Source organism: Kogia breviceps, chromosome 1 (assembly GCF_026419965.1).
Source record: "Kogia breviceps isolate mKogBre1 chromosome 1, mKogBre1 haplotype 1, whole genome shotgun sequence".
In the NCBI taxonomy this organism is placed as follows: Eukaryota; Metazoa; Chordata; class Mammalia; order Artiodactyla; family Physeteridae; genus Kogia; species Kogia breviceps.
In genome coordinates, this window is record NC_081310.1 from 85,006,823 (window position 1) to 85,026,869 (window position 20,047).

At 42.0% G+C, this 20,047-nt stretch overlaps 2 protein-coding genes across 3 annotated transcripts in view; one reads left to right on the plus strand and one right to left on the minus strand.

Annotated features, from left to right (window-relative positions):
- Positions 1-1,657: 1,657 nt before the first annotated feature.
- RPS27 (ribosomal protein S27) lies at positions 1,658-3,268 on the plus strand. The gene is made up of 4 exons (XM_059072694.2): positions 1,658-1,735; positions 2,016-2,124; positions 2,704-2,814; positions 3,185-3,268. The coding sequence occupies exons 1-4, from the start codon at positions 1,730-1,732 to the stop codon at positions 3,211-3,213; spliced, it is 255 nt and encodes an 84-aa protein (XP_058928677.1). The 5' UTR covers positions 1,658-1,729; the 3' UTR covers positions 3,214-3,268.
- A 308-nt stretch (positions 3,269-3,576) lies between these two features.
- NUP210L (nucleoporin 210 like) overlaps positions 3,577-20,047 on the minus strand; it is a 74,382-nt gene continuing 57,911 nt past the window's right edge. The window contains exons 30-38 of one of the 2 annotated variants that reach the window (XM_059071935.2): positions 19,760-19,977; positions 17,970-18,109; positions 12,681-12,807; positions 9,810-9,959; positions 8,108-8,358; positions 7,433-7,637; positions 4,473-4,574; positions 3,895-3,969; positions 3,577-3,797 (exon numbers count right to left, since the gene is read on the minus strand). In XM_059071935.2, coding sequence (XP_058927918.1) covers positions 3,697-3,797; positions 3,895-3,969; positions 4,473-4,574; positions 7,433-7,637; positions 8,108-8,358; positions 9,810-9,959; positions 12,681-12,807; positions 17,970-18,109; positions 19,760-19,977 — 1,369 coding nt within the window. In that variant the 3' untranslated portion in view covers positions 3,577-3,696. The remainder of the gene's footprint in view (positions 3,798-3,894; positions 3,970-4,472; positions 4,575-7,432; positions 7,638-8,107; positions 8,359-9,809; positions 9,960-12,680; positions 12,808-17,969; positions 18,110-19,759; positions 19,978-20,047) is intronic. The other variant, XM_059071937.2, reaches the window with a different exon arrangement.

Here is a 20,047-nt window from a genome sequence, read left to right on the forward strand (position 1 = left end):
CTTATCCTCGTCACCTTGTGTGCTAATGTTTGTCCTTTCACAAACACAACTATTCAATCCCCTTTTGTCCTTTATCTCACCAGCCATTATGTCTTCCAGCTGTATTACAAACCTTGAGTGTCCTCTACTTCTCACTGGCCAAACCATCTCTCTCCAGTCCTTTAAATTATTCTTCAATGTTCATGGATTGTTGTGATAAAAATCCATCAATTCTTTTTCATTTCATTTTATTTTGTCTGGATCTGGACTCTTCATCCCCAGCAATATATTATTCTTTTTCACCTCTCTAAATTGTACTTATGCTTCTGTATACCTGCTTTCACTGGAGCCTCATCTCCATAGTACTCTCCCCCTAGCTCTCAGAGCTTCTGCAACAATGCCTTCCCACCCCCCTCAATTTTGGCAGGCTCATTCGGTCTCTGGTTTTATATTCACAAACTCTTCCCTCAGCCTAGAATTCTATTCCCCCAAACTGCTGCTTGGTTGATTCCTTGTCTTTCAGATTTCAGCTTAAATGTCACTTTCTCAGAGGTTTTTCTCACCCATCAGTAGTGTGCTGGAACCAATCCTTACTGGCTCATGAGAACAGATTGTGCTTCTCTCTTTCCAAATCCGTGCTTAATGATATCACATTGATAGTCTGAAATTGGCCACAGTGGGAGTATTTACGAGTATTTACGCCATTGAAATTAGCAAAGACAACAAATTCGGGCTCCCCTCCATATAGTCAGGTGTTAAACGTTTACCAGTACAGCCTTGACTAGAACTCACATCCCTTGCCTTATTCCATTCCTTTGGAATTAAATAGGTCCCCAGATGCCATTTGGGTCATCTTCGCCTCTCCTTTATGACAAATGGACATTCTAACCCTTTGATCATTACTGTAGAAGACCATGATTTGTTCTTCATTTTTTTTCCTCATTCCTTGTCAAGAGTGTCGATGCTGCCAAGATTAGAAATCTTGGAAAGGCAGTGCTGGTGAAAATGTGGGGGAAGGGATGTGGGAATGTAAACTGGCACAACCTTTTTGGAAGGCAGTTTAGTAGCATACTTTGGACAATTTGTTTAATGTCTGTAGACATCACTTTCCCCATCTGTAAAATGTGGATAATAATAGTATCAACCTGATGGAGTTGTTGTGACAATTAATTAACATGTGAAAAGCAGTCAGAACAATGCACAAATAAGCACTACGTGAGTGATGTAATTAGCATTAGAGGGAAAGATGGAAAGGAGATAATAAAATTTAACAATGGTTAGCCCTAGGAATAGAATGGAGGTGCGGAAAATATGAGGACTTTCTTTTTTTATATTTACATTTCTGAATTGTTAAAAATAGGCAAACTAAACCAATTGAAAAATAGTAAAGAAATTTAATAAGTCCCAGACATGGCTCAGTATCGCTGTTTTCCTAAGCAGTTCCCATTGTTAAAGTGGGAAATTTAGCGCGAAATTTAAAAATTGTCCATTTACCCCTCAATAGAGATCAAACGCTGACCTTAAGAACATGCTCACTCTCTCAACATGGCGACTTATCTGTGTCCTGTCATTTAGAGACCTTCCAAAAATGGCAGCACCCTCCTCGCCCCGCCGCCCTCACCCATGAGAGAAGGACCTTCCCAACATGGTGGCAGAAGGCCCGGGCGTCACTTCCTGCGAGACGGCGGATTTAAGGAGCAGGATTTCCGCTTTCGCTCCTTTCCGACGGTGACGACCTCCCCATGCGAACATGCCTGTGAGTTCCTTGGTGCAGGTTTCCGCGGAGATCTCGCTCTTCTGTCCGCACCCTCCCCTCACGCTGATTTCGGATCGCAGAGGGCCCTCACTTGCCCTCCGCACTTTACAGAGGCCCATGTGGCCCCCTGCATAGACGGGAGCGGAGAGGCGATAAGATGGCGGCCCAGCTGCGCAGACAGCAGGGGCGAGCTCTCCCCGGTGTGTGGCAGTGGGGGCTGTTTTCGATCATCCTGTGTTCGCCGTTGGTTTCTAAATCTCTGCATTTCTGCCTCTCTTAGCTCGCAAAGGATCTCCTTCATCCCTCTCCAGAAGAGGAGAAGAGGAAACACAAGAAGAAGCGCCTGGTGCAGAGCCCCAATTCCTATTTCATGGATGTGAAATGCCCAGGTGAGGAGATAACTTGCAGTAGTGGGGAAAGCACTGGACCCCAATAATAGGAAAAAGGTATCCTTGAAGCGGTTCTGATTTCTTAAAATTTGAATGTTTGAGATGGGTAAAATTTTGCATTTCAGGAACAGTGATCCACAGTGATCTCCCTTCAAAACTTTATGTGCAGACCGTAACATTTCTTTGTGTTGAGAAACACTGGAATGTTATGTTGGGCTTCTGCTGTGGTCATTTATTTATATACTTGAATCTGGAGGCAAGGGGGTGGATATGTTGACCAGTTACTGAGCGTCCCTCCTCACCACCAAATAGAGGATTGTCTGTATTTTAACTCTCGGATAGTTTTTTTTGGATGATGGTGGTAACGCATTAACAAAAAAATCATAGGTGGGGGCAGATAGTGCAGGTTGCTTCTGAGTTGGCTTTAATGTATACCTAGAGGCAAATAATCGATTTAGAATAGCAAAGTAAATTTCAAGAATTTACATAACATACTTGTTTTATAGTTAATACATGACAGCATATGTTTAAGCGAAGAAAGGTTTGGGGAAAATAGGGTAACTCGATGTTTTTTCACAGGATGCTATAAAATCACCACCGTCTTTAGTCATGCACAAACAGTAGTTTTGTGTGTTGGTTGCTCTACCGTCCTCTGCCAGCCTACAGGAGGAAAAGCAAGGCTTACAGAAGGTAAATGGTTTAATTACTGTTGTGATTTTGGGGTTTGAATCTTAAGAGAAGTCATGTATAATGGAAATTATCAAGCTGTCTTGCAAAGAGGGTTGGGTTTGATAGTCTTTTTTTTTTTTTTTTTCCCCCCCTCCAAAAGCATAATTAGAAAGCACTAATCTCAGTGGTCCTGTCTAAGGCTAGGGTGGATGGGTGATAAAAGGGGCTTCATATGAGTTGAAGCTGATGTTGTCTTTAAGTGAGTAGGTAGGAGCTAAAGAATTGAGAAAACTACAGATGTTCTTGTGGGTATCAGGCATCATTTTGTTTTGTGGGGGTGGGACAGGGTAAGTAGGCTGCTGTCAGTTAACTTTGGAACTTATTCTTGCAGGGTGCTCCTTCAGACGGAAGCAGCACTAAAAGCCCCTGGAGTCAAGATGAATGGGAAACCATCCCAATAAACACATTTTGGATACGTCCTGTTTATTGTCTTGTTTTACTGCTAGGAAGTTCCTACCTCACGTATTCAGGGGCAATCAGAAGAGTGGACTGTAGAGTCATTTGGGGCAAGTAAGTGGTCAAATACTTTAAAAGTCCATTTGGGACATTCCTATCCCTAGGCTCATTGAGTAAATCTGCAGAGCTTGATTAAAAACTGGAATGGTATATAAATGGGCTACTTGCTTTCACTTTTATGTTTTCTTAGAATTAAGAACTGACAGTTGATCTTTAAAACGCAATCCAGCACACCACTTTAACACAAAACAGCTTAGGATCCTTTATTTACAGTTCTCAGAAGGCTTGTTTGGAGGCTTATGAGTGTAGAGGTTGCTGCTAGGCTCCTGGTCTAGGGCTAGAAATCTCCAGCCCCTGCAGTCAAGGAGACTTGTCCAAGCAGAGGTTTTAGTGCCTTGTACTCCAAAGCCAATATTGTAGCCGGCGCTGCACTGGTGGGGGTTGTGGACTCATGAAGGGAGGGGGAGCACGTGTGGAAGTGTAAGAACCTAGAAGTAAAGGAGGAAGGGAAATAGATGAAGGGTGAATAAAAGTGAATGAGGGTGATAGCTGAGCTTTTCAGTGATAAAGATGGTGATTCTTTACCTGGTTGTGGTGCACCTAGAGTTGGTACATAAACAACTGGAACTGTCTGTATCTTGTTTAGGAAGGCATTGTATGCTGGAAAAAGAATAAGGGAGATGTCACCAAAGAGAACTGTTTTCACTGGAGGAAGGCCTTAAGGGGCAAGTATTGCTATTAAAAAAAAGGCTTCAAATTAAATAATTATACTTACAGGAAATTTTTATTCAATGATTTTTAGAGGTATTCCAACTTCTGGTTGAAAGATGGGAAATGCACGTGTAGATGGTAGTATGTGTTGTGTTGCTGGAATCATCTCTAGCTATGTGTTTGAGCAAAACTAGCTATAATCTAAGGTTTAGCAGTAATTTCCAGTTCTGAGTGGTATTTGTTGGCCACATGCAGTTCATTGCTTGCTAGTAAGTTGGGCGGGATCTTTGGTCCACTGGTGACTAGGGGTAGGGAAGCTAAATCAGTTTCAATTGCATGTCCCAAATCAGATGTGATAAACAGCTAATTTTCATCCTCATTTAGTTTGTGAAATAAAATGAAGGCAGTTTCCAAGTCAAAAGGCCACGGTGCTGAATATAAGGACTCCTTACCTAGAAAGAGGAAAGCTGTTGATGCCAACACCGCAAAGAGGGTAAAGAAAATCTGGTAAGAACCCATGAGCTTCTGGAGGACACCTGAATCTTCACATTGATCTACACATTGGCAGAATAAAAGAAGATTATAGTTATCCAGGACAGATGTTGCATTTAAAAACTTATGTGGTCCTAAGAGTATCTAGCTGAAACAGTCAAAACCCAGCCCTCTTCTTTTGCTTCTCACCAGAGAAAAAGGGGTGAACTGAACTTAGCTCCTCTTAACCTTTTTTGTCTTTTTATCTCTCTAATGGTAAACTACAATTCTTGAGTCTCATTTATTTTCAGCTTACAAAAGAATATTTAAATTCTTTACCACTTTAAAATGCCTGTTACCTTTCCTGTGCACTTTAATAACTCCAGGTGACTGCTCCCCATCACCAAGTTTGTGATAGTCTGTGGTGATTCAACTTCTACTTTTAATCCCTCTAACCTGAATGAAATATTTCGTTGGATCACCAATGACCTCTTTTTTTTTTTTTTTTTTTTTTTTTGCGGTACGCAGGCCTCTCACTGTTGTGGCCTCTCCTGTGGCGGAGCACAGGCTCTAGACAGGCAGGCTCAGCAGCCATGGCTCACGGGCCCAGCCGCTCCATGGCATGTGGGATCTTCCCAGACCGGGGCACGAACCCGCGTCCCCTGCATCGGCAGGCGGACTCTCAACCACTGCGCCACCCGGGAAGCCCACCAATGACCTCTTAAATCCAGGGGCTACTTGTCCTTTTTTATTCAGGTACATTCTGATATGTTTATAAACTTGTCCTCAATAAAATTTCAGACTTCTGTGTTTGAAGCATGCTTGGCACTTGCCTTTGGTTATTTCAGACTTTTCAGTGCCTAGAAATGAACTCTTCCCTGCCCCACAAAACTGACTGAATTTAACTGGCCTTCCCAGGTAAACTCACCAGGCCCTTGGAACTAGTTCCAATTCTGCATCCCTTATATAGGCCCTCTACCTCAGCTCTTAACTGGTCTTACCTCTCACCAGACTGTTTCACAACTGTTGTAACAACTTCACACTGTTTATAAGCTGCTTCACTCGGAAGAATAATTTGAGGTTGCTTATTAGTAGAAACAAGACTATAGTAATTCCTGATCAGGTCCCACTGTTGGGAGTCCCAATAAAACATAGGTGTATTAATTTATAGCACCCCTTTGTTCTGGCTGCATTGAACTAATTCTTATCTTAGTTGGGCCCTGTCTTTTTAAAATATTTATTTGGCTGTGCCGGGTCTTAGTTGCAGCACGCGGGATCTTTTTAGTTTTGGCATGTGAACTCTTAGCTGCAGCATGTGGCATCTAGTTCCCTGACCAGGGATCGAACCCAGGCCCCCTGCATTGGGAGCGTGGAGTCTTAGCCACTGAACCACGAGGGAAGTCCCTGGGCCCTGTCTTAAATCTGATTTCTGCAAGTAGGGACCGTTCTTGGCACATAACAGTAGGCACACACTTGTATGAATGAGCTGAAGGTTGGATATTTGTATCTAAAGACTCCCACCCACTATGATTATACTGTTATACTGCTTGTCCTTATCTCTAAGAAGTGCAGGGGTTCTTAACTATATATATATATATTTTTGCCATGGGCAACTTCAGTCTGATAAAGTCAATGGATCCCAACTCAGAATGTTTTTAAATGCAAAAGATAAAATGTAGTAGGAATAAAGGAAACTAATTAACATCAAGAGTTGATGAAAATAGGGAAAAAACCTGATTTATAATATACAGTTAGCAAATGTTCAAAGGCCTAATTTGTGATATAGTAGTCTGTGTGCTCTAGTAATAACAAAAAAGTTGTAGCTTTAGGTCTGATAACTACTGTAATTTTGATGTTATTTTGAGATGTGACAGTGGAATATGAGAACATCTCTGGTTTCCCTTGGTGACAAAGTCACATTATACCGCTGTGATGTGTTGCCTATATTCATAATCAATGGAAATGCTAACTTTCAGTTAGAGATTAATTGAAAATAAAGATGCAGATTTTTTCCCCATTCAAGGCATGGACACCGTGAGTTCTGTGGACCTTTGTGGAGATCCATGAACTCTAGATTTAAAAACTGCTCTCACAGAAAGAGGACAGATTGGAGTTGAACACTTTCTAGTTGGTGGGACCCTGAACACCTCAATTTTCTCAACTCTTTAAAGGGAAAAACATCTTTATAAAGTTTTAGAAAACTCTTTAGAATCATGAGAATTAAAACAAAATGCATATAAATATGCTTAGAATATTTATTGACCCATACAGATTGGGTGCTTATAGAAGCAAAAACCTTTATCCCATTAGATGTACTAAGGTTCAGCCTGATTCACTCCCAGTAATTAAGAGAAATACTGTTTCCCTTGAGGCATGGGCAAGTGGGAGTGATACATATAAGGAGGATGGTTCTCTGGCTTTCCTAACACCTCTTTCCATAACGGTTCCCATCCCACCCACCCAAACTTGACATCATTTCTAAACTGGGTCTCTGGCTTTCCTAACACCTCTTTCCATAATGGTTCCCATCCCACCCACCCAAACTTGACATCATTTCTAAACTGGGTAATGGTAGAATCAGGATTTGGGGAAGCTAAGTCTTGGTTCTAGGGTTACCACCATTTGCCCATTGATGCACAAAGGTTTGCTAAATACTTTTGAAGTAAGTGAAACATTTATCAAGGGGTTTAAAACAGGGTAAGAAGTATACTTATGAAGCTGACAAACTGACATAATTTATATACTTAAGTATAACATCTAGCTAGTGATAAGAAAGCTACCTGAAGGTTATATTTTATAGAGTAGGCTTGGAGAATAAAGATCCACATCCCAGCTAGTTTGAATAATGTTGGTCAAGTGGCTGAATGTTTCCCATTGACGAAATCGTAATGCGTTCTATCTTTTTGCCTCTAGATTAAAAATAGGCACCCTCAGTGCTCACCTCCACCAGACTTAGCTTTCATAGCTCTCACTCGCACAGCCTCAATTTGACTGGTGAGCACACAGGAAATATTGATGAAAACAGGTGATGCCATCTGCTGGAGGGAAGTGAAGTTGACTACTTTTATGGGGTAGATAGCCAGGCCACGTGTGAGGGAAGAGTGCCTATGGCCAGAGACCACTAGAACTGGGGAGCTGGGGAAGACCTTGGAGAAAAGGAAATGGAACATGTTTGAAAGAAAAGTCAGTTTTGTGTCAGTACATTCCAATCTTAAACATATACAGTAAGACATCTGGATTTCTAGCTAGCTGTCTGACAAGTCACTTTTTCTCACTTAGATGTGTTGAAGAATAAGGGAAGAAAAGATCTGTGAGAATAATATAGCCTTCAAAAAAAGTTTTAAGCTAGCATTCTCAAATTGTTTCAAGACAGCATTGGTATAATATATATATAAAGTATTTGTTATCTTCCAGACTGACAAGGCTCTTGACCTAGATTTTGGACTCTGGGGGCCCCCCTGGCATTGTGAAGGGGACAGATTTTCTTCATTTTGTTTAAGAATTTCCTGTGGTGAATTTTATGAAGTCATTCAGTAACTGTTCCTTTACCCTGGACTGAGAATCAAAAATCTCTTTTTCAAAACCCTGATCTGTTTTGCATCAGTCCTTAACATACCTCTAGTTTCTCAAGAACTCTGTCCACTCCCAGTACTCTTATCTCCCCGATGTCTTTTTTGTGGCTAAGAACCAATTCTGATTGATTGATGTAAAAGGCTGGGATGAAAGGAATCAGGATTCTTTGCATTCCATTCTTGCTACGCTCACTGACAAGCGAGGCCCAACCATAGACTGAGGTGTCAGCCGTGCTGAGGGTCTGGAGTAGCTCCTCTGACTGGGGGCGAACCTTGATTAGGCAGACATAAACCCCTGAAGAAAAGAGGAAAAACTGAGCAGGAAGGTTCAGAGGCTCTATTTAGCCAACTGGATTAGGATAGGAAGGAAAAATAGTTACATGCAAATTTAGAATGTGAACTCAAGTTTTGAGTATTCACTATTAGCACACCGTTGGCCACTATGGAGGAGTTTACCAAAGATGAAACAGTCCCAGGGAACCCACAATTGAACTTAAGGATACCATTATTGGTAAATTGACATCTTGGGGAGTATTAAATAATATAGTGTAAATGGAAATTAAGGGGATATAGGATGAAGTAGTCAGAGTTGGATCAGTAAAGGGTTTTGTGGAAGAAAGGCAAGCTTTGAACATGGTTTAATCACTTCTCTATCAAACCACCTCTTGATGGCCTTATTCTGTCAATAGTATTGTTTTTCTAGTTACCCATGCTCAATCTCAGTTGTCTCTTGACATCTGTTCCTTCATTCCTATATCCAAATCTTGCTAACTCGTCCTTTGAAATGTCTCACATCTGGCCCCTCTGTATTTCTCTGTTAGTCTGGTCTAGACACTCATCAATTCATGCTTGGATTATTGCTATGTAAATTGCATTTACTAGTCTCCTTGCCTCCCATTCTTTCTTATCCATTCTGTTTACTGCCACTGTATACTTTAAACTTATTTTTGAAAACTTTTCCAGGGCTCTACATTGCCTGGAATGTCCTGTTCTCCACGTCTACCTCAGTACTAGTCATCCTTCTAAATGTTATTTCCCCTGTAAAACCTCACTAACTGCCAGGTTTGATGTAGATACTCCTTTCTATCTGGCATCCTAGCATCCCATGTATATCTTTATTCTATAACTAATCTCCCTGTGCAATTGTAGTAAGAGTTAAAAGCCTTGTCTTAACTCCGCTGTACCTCCAGGGCCTGTCCTGGTAGCAGGCATTCTATTTGGTGCTCAACGGTTTGCTGAATGAACCTTCCATCAGTGGTTTCTCATTACTCATACCATTCAAACTGCCTGGCCTTGGAATAGAAGCTCTTCCATGATATAACATTACCTATTTACATGTGACATGAATTGTCTCATTTTAGATCAGTTGATTTATTTAAAGTCCTCCCAGTGTCATGCCTGTTTCTGCTTTCCACTTGTTAATGCTGTTCTGCTTGGAATATCCTTCAGTTCAGCAACATTCAAACACTGTGCTAGTTGGGGATAGAAGATGAATGAGACATAATCCAAGCCCTCACAAAGATAACAGGCTAACACAGGAGAAAACAGTAAGTTATAATAGAAAAGCATAGTATATTATAGACGTGTGTTAAAAGTTTGTTGGATAGAACAAAAATGCTGATTGAGAAAGATTGCACAGTTATATAGTAGATGAAATTGGAAAATAGAAATGCAATCCAATAAGAAAGTGACATTTGCACAAATATGAAAACAAGGTGGAAACCAGATTCAACTGGTGGAACCCACCTTTCTCCACGCTGAAATCTGAATGGACATGAAAGACTTTACTTGCTGGAATGTCTAGTAAAGTATTACTGAACTGTACATGGCACAGCATGAGGGTCTCTGGAAGAAGTGTTGTTGTAATGGCCAAGGCCTGACTTGGGGTGCAGGATCCTAATGAGCAGAAAAGAGATAAATAGCTCTGTCACTAAGAGGAATTTGTAAAAGGGGAGGCTATTGTATAGAGGCAGTTTGGGACTAAACAAAAAGGGTCAGTTCTGCTTGACTTGCTACAGCTGTCTACTTGCCAGCTCTGTTGGGTCCTACCACAATCAAGGTGAAAGAAGATTGTAAGACCCTTGCTCCTGCTAGTTTATAACTATAATGGGGCTTCTATTATCAATATCATAGCTGCTGTCCTCTTTCAAAGGTTTTTGGAATTCATCAGTGGGAATAAGATTACACAGAAATTGGACAGCTGTTAGAAATAAAGTGCTACACTTGGGAGGTACCTTTTAAGTCTAGGAAGGTTTGTTTTCCAAAACATACTGTTTTGCAGTATGATTCAAGTCAAAGATCTCTAGAAGTTCATTACAAGTGGTGCCTTAAACAGGAGCCACATAGCCAGCAAGAAACAGACTGGCACCAAGGTTGGGTCAGCTGCAATGGATGCATTTTAAATTAAATAGGAACTATCTATGTCTTGTTAACAAGATTTTCCCCTTCAGTTTCTTTTTTTTTTTTTTTTGGCGGTACGCGGGCCTCTCCCGTTGCGGTGCGCAGGCTCAGCGGCCATGGGTCACGGGCCCAGCCACTCCACAGCATGTGGGATCCTCCCGGACCAGGGCATGAACCCATGTCCCCTGCATCGGCAGGCGGACTCTCAACCACTTCACCACCAGGGAAGCCCTCCCCTGCAGTTTCTTAATGGTCTTAGTTTGCTAAAGCTCTTTCTCAGTTGCCAGCAGTCTAGTGACCATTCTCATCTTTTGGAGACTATCAGCAATATCAAAAGAACTGTTACATGAGGTTTCATAATAGTTGTGGTTTTAGAATTCTGCCGGGGGTGTGTGTGTGTGTGTAAATTACAGTCTCTTTGTAAAATTTAATAAGGTAGACAACAATGAGTGAATATGTTATGAAGAAACATTTAATACTTTGTAAAAGAACCTGGAGAATTTTAAAGATCAAGTGTTCTTATTTATACATACATAGTTAGATTATATTTATAAGATTAAATATCTACTGTGAAAAGAAAATATATTAAGTGCTTAAAATTGAAGGACAAAAAGGGCAATTAGAGTTTAAATTATCTTGTTTTATAAACTGTTACATTCTGGACTTCTCTGGTTGGTTTGTGTTTTCTCGCCCCCTACCCTCTCCTCATCCCTTAACCTTCCCCCTGCCCCCAAATATGGAATTTGTTCTTTAAAAAAGAGGAATGAAAGGATGTACATGGACTTTGGAGTGGAACATATCTATCACTCCCACCACTAACTGGTTGTTACCTTGTACAAATTACTTGCTCTTAGACTTAGTATTCTTATCTTTTTTTTTTTTTTTCCCAACCAGGGATTGAACCCAGGCCCTTGGTGGTGAGCGTAGAATCCTAACCACTGGACTGCTAGGCAATTCCCAGTATTCTCATCTTTAAAATGATGATAATTACTACATGATGAGATTGTTAAATGAGATAAAAGATATAAAAATTCCTAACATAGGGCTTCCCTGGTGGCGCAGTGGTTGAGAGTCCGCCTGCCAATGCAAGGGACATGGGTTCGTGCCCCGGTCCGGGAAGATCCCACATGCCGCAGAGCGGCTGGGCATGTGAGCTATGCCCGCTGAGCCTGAGCGTCTGGAGCCTGTGCTCTGCAACGGGAGAGGCCACAAAAGTGAGAGGCCCACGTACCGCAGAAAAAAAAAAAGAAGAATTGTATCTTGGACTTCCCTGGTGGTGCAGTGGTTAAGAATCCACCTGCCAGTGCAGGGGACACGGGTTTGAGCCCTGGTCCGGGAAGATCCCACATGCTGCAGAGCAACTAAGCCTGTGCGCCACAACTATTGAAGCCTGCGTGCTCTAGGGCCCGCATGCCGCAACTACTGAGTCCGCATGCTGCAGCTACTGAAGCCCGTGCACCTAGAGCCTGTGCTCTGCAACAAGAGAAGCCACTGCAATGAGAAGCCCGTGCACTGCAATGAAGAGTAGCCCCCACTCACCACACCTGAGAAAGTCCGTGTGCAGCAACAAAGACACAACGCAGCCAAGAAAAAAAAAATTGTATCCTAGGCTCTATCCCAAACTTATTAAATCTGGATGGAGCCTAAGAATCTGTATTTTAAAAAAATTTCTTTGGATAACCTTAAAAATCAGCCATGTTTGGAAATCCTTGGTTTAGGCTACCTCTTGATCTCAGGGTTATAACTAAAAAGACAACAGTGACTAGGTTGAGCCTATTTCAAAACCTTAATCCAGTCATAATTTATTTATTTGGCGGCATCGGGTCTTGGTTGTGGCACGTGATCTCTCCTTGCAGCGCGCGGGCTCTTCCTTACAGCACACGGTCTTCTCTCTAGTTATGGCGTGTGGGTTTTTCTCTCTCTAGCTGTGGCACGTGGGCTCTGTAGTTTGCAGCATGCAGGCTCTCTTGAGGCACAAGGGCTCAGTAGTTGTGGCGCACGGGCTTAGTTGTTCCCCAACAAGGGATCAAACCCGCATCCCCTGCATTGGAAGGCGGATTCTTTACCACTGGACCACCGGGGAAGTCCCTCAGTGATTTCTTAAGTAGAATCAATTTTGAAATGAAAGAAAACTTGTATTGCTAATTCAAAGGGGCAAATGAATTGAGGGAGAATGGGAAAGGTGGGAATAATGACCAAGAACTATAGATTGCTGACCTTTAAGATTGACACCATTTCTGCCAGTGGTGATGAAGAGCTTGAACACAGTTGAATTGAGGGTATTGGTGAGATAAGTCTTAAGGTCATAACTGAGTGTTAATCTTGATGATGCATGGACCACCACCTGTCAGCAAACCAAAGGAAAATTGGTACTTAAGTTCTTAGAGAATCTGGTTCCCTTCTTCTCCATTCCTCATAACTTATTTAGCTAAAAGCAGTTTCACACAAGAGCAAATTGCCCTTCTAGTGATCACATACTTGAGAACCACAAAATTTGTTTACTTTTGAGAAAAAAACCACATTTTTTTCTAAAAGGAGGTCTTTGTGCATTATTCCTTCTGACATATATTCCCTTTGTATGATTCCCTGTTAGATGTCTTTGAAGACAGTTGCAATTTCCTTTAGAAAGTTTTCTTTTTCTCTCTTTAGTTGCATATAATCTCAACCTTTTCTGAAACCTCAAAGTATTCTGTTTCTCTCAAACTACTTGTAATGTTCTGCCTTATATTGTAGGTATTTTTATACTTGTTAAAATCCCTCCCATTAGATTCTACATTTCAACTTAGAACCCTAATATATCTTTGTACATCCTGTACTGTGCCTTGAATATAAGGCAAGTGCTTAATGATTACATTGAGAGAAGATGGTGATAATGATGGCCTTTCCCCCCAAATACCTTCAACTTATTGGTTTATTTATTTATTTTTGGGTTCTAACTCCTTTGGGTATCCATTCCCTCTTTGTTTTTTTTTTTTTGGCTGTGGCACACAACATTCAGGATCTTAGTTCTTAGTTCCCCTACCAGGGATCAAACCCATGCCCCCTGCAGGGGAAGCCCAGAGTCCTAACCACTGGACCACCAGGGGATTCCTCCCAAATTCCTTCAATTTAAATGCAGTATACTGTCCAGTCTCCTCAGTACTACCATAGTTTTTTATTTTTTCATATATTCAAGGACCTTAAAACTGTAATAGGGAAGACCTTTTGTATTCTACTGCAAGTTAATCACTAAAGGGATGTTGCCTAAAAGCTTAAATTATAGTGACATAAAGTATAATTATAGTGACATGGGCCTTAGTGACATAAAGGCCCATCTCTGGGAACCCTGCTTCCCAGGAAATGAGCATTAAGCTAAAATACCTTTGTTTAGCTCACAGGAAACATCTTGACCAGGCCCACCTGTGAGCGACTGCAGGGATGAAAAAATGAACACATCCCCCCCCCCCCCTCCGAGGCTGATGGGAACCAGGAAGTGTTTGACTTTGCCCCCTCCCCTTTTAGTATGGATATGGAGCCTGAATTCTAACTCAGGCAACATGGTTCTTTGGGGCACTAGCCCACCACCTTCTCAGTTTGCTAACTTTCCAAATAAAGCCGTTATTCCTTGCTCCACCCAACAACTTGCCTCTCGATTAGATTACTGGCTTGTCGTGCAGCGAGCAGTACGAGCTTAGATTCGGTAACTAAATCAACTTAGTTATGTTAAGAGCTCAGTGAAGAAAGGCGTTTTGTCATTTTCATCTTTGTATTTCCAGAGCCTAGCATAATCACTGACATATAACAGGCCTCAGTGATTGTCTACCAGTTAGTGAATAATTAAATTAGCATTTTTACGAAGTACACCAACTGGAATATGACCTTTTGACTGCTCTGTAGCCTCTGACATAGCTCATTCTCTCCTTCGCCTTTGTTACACCTTTCTCCTTGCTTTTCTAGCACCTAGAACCTTCTCAGCCCCTTTTCTAGTAGTCTTCTCATGCCGCCTCTCTCCTCAACCCTATCTGCTCATGATACAAGTTCTCTTTGAATGTTATCCAATTTTTCCCTCTACCCTTAAAACTTATGCTGAAGCCACCCTGATTTATTCATTTGTCTTCAAACACAACATTTACTTTTTATTTGCCTTTGTACATACATGCCTTCTCCCTTTTCTGCCAAATTCCTAATCCCAGGATTCAGTTTAAATGTCATTTGTGGAAAATTTAGCCTTAATATCTAGGCAGAATTAGTGACTTTCTTCTGTATTCTAAGAGCATTTCTGACATGATCATTTATGTTATCATGCCATCTATATGTAATTATTTATGTTACGACTAGAGCTCTATAAAAGAAGGTACCAGATACCATGTGGGCACTTATTGGGCAATTTACTCATTTATAAAATTGGGATAATACTTCGCAGGGTTGAGAAGATTAAAAATGATAGTTGTACTGTATATAAAATAAAAAATTTAAAAAACATAGATGCAGAGTGCCAAGCCCATAGTAGATGCTCAAAAAATAATAGCTATTAAGAGGAATGAAAAGAGGAACAAACAAATTCTTTGGGCACAGAGGAAGGAGATGTTACATGTATTTAAGGGGGAAATAGGAAAGGCTTTTTAAAGCTTACCTATTCACTTGTTCACCCATCTCACCTACTCAAGGGTATCACTTAAGCAATTCTCCCTACCCTACATCAAATTTTCCTTCTCTACTGAATCATTTCCTAAGCCATTATTTCTCCCATTTTTAAAAAACAATCAACAGGGCTTCTCTGGTGGCGCAATGGCTGGAAATCTGCCTGCCAATGCAGGGGACACGGGTTCGAGCCCTGGTCTGGGAAGATCCCACATGCCGCGGAGCAATTAAGCCTGTGAGCCACAACTACTGAGCCTGCGCGTCTGGAGCCTGTGCTCCGCAACAAGGGAGGCCACGATAGTGAGAGGCCCGCGCACCGCGATGAAGAGTGGCCCCCACTCTCCTCAACTGGAGAAAGCCCTCGCACAGCAACGAAGACCCAACACAGCCAAAAATAAATAAATTAATTTATTTTAAAAAAAAATCAACCAAACAAACTCGACTCCAGTTCCTTGAAGAGGACTGTCTCCAAGTCCTCTTTTTCAATTCTCCAGTCAAACTTCCAGTCCCTTCATTCCACTGAAGCTACTCCTCAAAGTCACCAGCCTCCATATTGCAAGAAACCATCAGTCATTTCTCAGTTTTCATACTTGACCCATCAGTAGCTTTCACGTGGTTGATCTCCCCCTCCCTCCTTGAAATACTTTCTTCACTTGGCTTCCCGGACACCAGGATTCCCGGGTTTTCCTCCCATTACCCATTCTTTCTTTTTTTTAATAAATTTTTTTTCTTTTCTTTAATTTTTATTTATTTATTTTTCTTTTTTTGGCTGCATTGGGTCTTCATTGCTGCATGCAGACTTTCTCTAGCTGCGGAGAGCGAGGGCTACTCTTTGTTGCAGTGCGCAGGCTTCTCATTGCAATGGCTTCTCTTGTTGCAGAGCACGGGCTCTAGGCGCACAGGCTTAAGTAGTTGTGGCACGTGGGCTCAGTAGTTGTGGTGCATGGGCTTAGTTGCTCTGTAGCATATGGGATCTTCCCAGAAGGGTATCAAACCCGGGTCCCCTACATTGGCAGGTGGATTCTTATCCACAGCGCCACCAGGGAAGTCCCATTCCCTGGTCATTCTTATAAGTCTTATAAATTCCTTTTGTTGGTTCCTATTCTTTCAGAGCTGTTAATATTGGAGTGTCCCCAGAACTTAGTCCTTGGACCTCTTCTCTATTTACACTCATTCTCTTGATGATCTTATGGCTTTTTTTTTTTTTTTTTTTTTTGGCTGCGTTGGGTCTTTGATGCTGTACGTGGGCTTTCTCTAGTTGTGGCAAGTGGGGGCTACTCTTCATTGTGGTGCGTGGGCTTCTCATTGCAGTGGCTTCTCTTATTGTAGAGCACAGGCTCTAGGCACACGGGCTTCAGTATTTGCAGCACGTGGGCTCAGTAGTTGCAGCACACAGGCTTCCATTGTGGTGGCTTCTCTTGTTGCAGAACATGGGCTCTAAGGCGCACAGGCTTCAGTAGTTGTGGCACGCGGGCTCAGTAGTTGTGGCACGCAGGCTCAGTAGTTGTGGTGCATGAGCTTCTTGCTCCATGGCATGTGGGATCTTCGCAGACCAGGGCTCGAACCCGTGTCCCCTGCATTGGCAGGTGGATTCTTAACCACTGCACCACCAGGAGTTAAATATCTATGCCAATGACTCCCAGACTTTTCTATCTAGCTACCTCAACACATCCATTTGACATCTAATAGACATCCAACTTTACATGTCCAAAACCGATCTTCTCTCCAAAACTGTTCCACCTACAGTCTTACACATTTCAGTTGATGGCAATTCTATCCTTTAGTTGTTCAGTCAAAAATCTTAAGTCATTCTTGATTCTTTCACACTCTACATATAGTAATCTATTGGGAAATTGTATCAACTATACCTATAAAATGTATTTATAATCTGATCAACTTTTTACCACCTCCTCTATTATCACCCTGATCCATCATACTCAGCTGTGTTACTGCAATTATAGCCTCCCAACTTGTCTTTCAGCTCCTACTCTTTTTTGTTTCTTGGCTGCGTTGGGTCTTTGTTGCTGCGTGTGGGCTTTCTTTAGTTGGGGCGAGCGGGGGCTCCTCTTCATTGCGGTGCACAGTCTTCTCATTTTGGTGGCTTCTTTTGTTGCAGAGCACGGGCTTTAGGTGCACAGGCTTCAGTAGTAGTGGCTCGCGGGCTCTAGAGCGCAGGCTCAGTAGTTGTGGCACACGGGCTTAGTTGCTCTGCAGCATGTGGGATCTTCCTGGGCCAGGGATTGAACCCATTTCTCTTGCATTGGCAGGCAGATTCTTAACCACTGTGCCATTCTCATTGTGGTGGCTTCTCTTTGTTGTGGAGCATGGGCTGTAGGCATGCAGGCTTCAGTAGTTGCAGCATGCGGGCTCAGTAGTTGTGGCTGACGGGCTCTAGAGCGTAGGCTCAGTAGTTGTGGTGCATGGGCTTAGTTGCTCCGTGGCATGTGGGATCTTCCTGGACCAGGGCTTGAACCCGTGTCTCCTGCATTGGCAGGAGGATTCTTAACCACTGCACCACCAGGGAAGCCCTCATGGTGATATTTTAAATTATAAATCAGACTAGTCATTTTTTTGGTTAAGAACCTTAATCACAATTTACCTTTATGTTCCAGTAAGGTTTGTTGGCTGGCTTTATATCTGATATGTGAGTGTATTTCTTTTCATAGGATGTGCTTTCTATATGCATATTCCCATATATGGAAATAGTTACTCTAGACTCTTCAACTCTTTTTTTTTTTTTTTTTTGGCCCTGTCACATGGCTTGTAGGATCTTAGTTTCCCGACCAGGGATTGAACCCAGGCCACGGCTGTGAAAGCCTGGAATCCTAACCACTAAGCCACCAGGGAACTCCCATGAACCCTTCAACTCATAACATTAGGTTTTACCTCTCGATATGTTTTCACTAGTCCTGGAATGTCATGAAAAATTGTTGCTATTCCTGGACTCCTGGCCACTCCTACCCCAGTGACAATGTCTGTTTGTAGAATATTGTCATCAGCGGAAATCATCCACATCCCGGGTTCACCTAGGAAAAGACAAGAGAAAGCACTTGGCTGCAACCTTTGATATAAATTGGTCACTCTAACCTTACTCAGAATCCAAGTCAGTAGACTATTCAAGCATACATATATCCCTTCCCAGGAGGAACACCCAGCTTTGAGGGTAACTTTATTTTCTTAAAAAAAAATTTTTTTTGGCCACATCACGTGGCACGTGGGATCTTAATTCCCTGACCAGGGATCGAACCCATGCCCCCTGCATTGGAAGCACAGGGTCATAACCACTGGACCGCCAGGGAAGTCCCTAACGTTGTTTTCTTAATGTCGGGTTCCCCTTCGTATGTCATGCCAGCAAAATAAAATAGGAACTGCTGACCTTCACAATCACAAAAGCAGCTACTTAGTTGGAGAATGTAACTGTTCTCCTTAGGAAAAAGAAAAATGCTTTTTACACGTAGGAATAACACTCTGATTAAACTTTGTATAGACCCTGCTAAGGATGTATCTGCTTTGACCTACTGATTGATATCAGCAGAAAGACTGCAAGCAACTGTCAACTGGCAGAAGAGAGGATTCGTTTACTTTGGTTTAAGTCCCAAGGTGGCAGAGGAATGTCAAATATTAGATTAGATTACTGATCCTGGCATGTGGCCCTTCTGCTTCCTCATCCAAAGTGGTATGAATTTGAGATGCCCAAAAAATTCCAGAATGGAAGACAGAGGGACAGTCCTGACAGAACATAGGAAAAGGGAGTAATAAAGCCTCTGCTTCACTGACAAAAGATGAACAATCATGGTATTGTAAGCAGAGTTAGCTCACTGGCCGTGGATTACATGTTAGTAAGTAATGGTTGCTTACAAGTCAACTGTTACAGGATTGGAGGATTTGACCTAGACTGAATAGAGTTCGCTTTGTATCAAGTCCAAAATATACAGTTAATGTTAAAGTCACGTCCAGTATTACATCACTTTACCCAAACATATGTATCCATAGTTCCCCAAAGAGGATGCAAAGCCCAAGCCACATACCACCCCAGCCAGCCTTACTTGGATGGATTATTTGGTTGCATATACCCAGTCAGTATATACCATTTTGGGATATGCTACCTGGAAGCCTAAAGATATCACACACATTTCCTAACCCAAGACTGATTTTCTGTAACTCAACAGTACTTCTTAGAACAGGAATGCTTTGCTGATCAAGAGTATAGTATAGCCCGGTACAAGGCCAAACCTTCTTACAGTGATGGTATATGTAGAAGTTAGGCCTTCAGATGTGCCTCACAAAACAGTGTACACACAATTGGTTCTTAGAACTAAAGCCTTATTGCCCTTTCCTTCCTTTTATTTCATCCTTTACTGATGCTCAACTTAGCAGTTACCCTCCTTCAGAAGCTGGGAGTGGAGGAGAAGGCACAGTACTTACTCTACACTGCCTATTTATTCAATAGACACTTGGTAAATATTACTGGCTGACCTCTAATTGGCTGGCTATGGAGAGAAATGGGCACTAAACTGAGAATTATCAGTTAACATGAAAAATAAAATACACAAAAGTATTTTCTTTCTCAGAGAGTCCCTTAGATTTTAGATAATTTGGAAAAAAAAATCATCTAAGGGATGAGTTGCTTTCTAATCCTGTCAGTTGTGAGGTTGAGAAAGGGAAGGTATCCAAACCATTCTGGTTGAGGAGGTGAGTACTGAAGCAGATGACATCTCCGACAAAGGTAAGCTTGGTGTCTGGCTCGATGGCGTGCTCTACAGAAACAGGAATATAATCTGCCATGCCTGGATATCTCTGGTCCCAGAGCCTCACAAGTGTCACCCCTCTGTTCACAGCATGAGCCATGTAAGTATAGTTCCTATTCCCTGGTCCAATAAGCAGCAGGTCATCTCTGAAAGCAGACAGGAAAGGTAGAAATCTCTGAAGAGAGTCAATAGTTAGGAAACAGTTCTTTGGCAGAC

What these genes read in the sequence shown, in the direction of transcription:
- RPS27 (XM_059072694.2), top strand. An exon ending in CATGGATGTGAAATGCCCAG is followed by an intron (nt 2,125 to 2,703) that starts GTGAGGAGATAA and finishes GTTTTTTCACAG; the next exon opens with GATGCTATAAAATCACCACC. An exon ending in AAAAGCAAGGCTTACAGAAG is followed by an intron (nt 2,815 to 3,184) that starts GTAAATGGTTTA and finishes TTATTCTTGCAG; the next exon opens with GGTGCTCCTTCAGACGGAAG.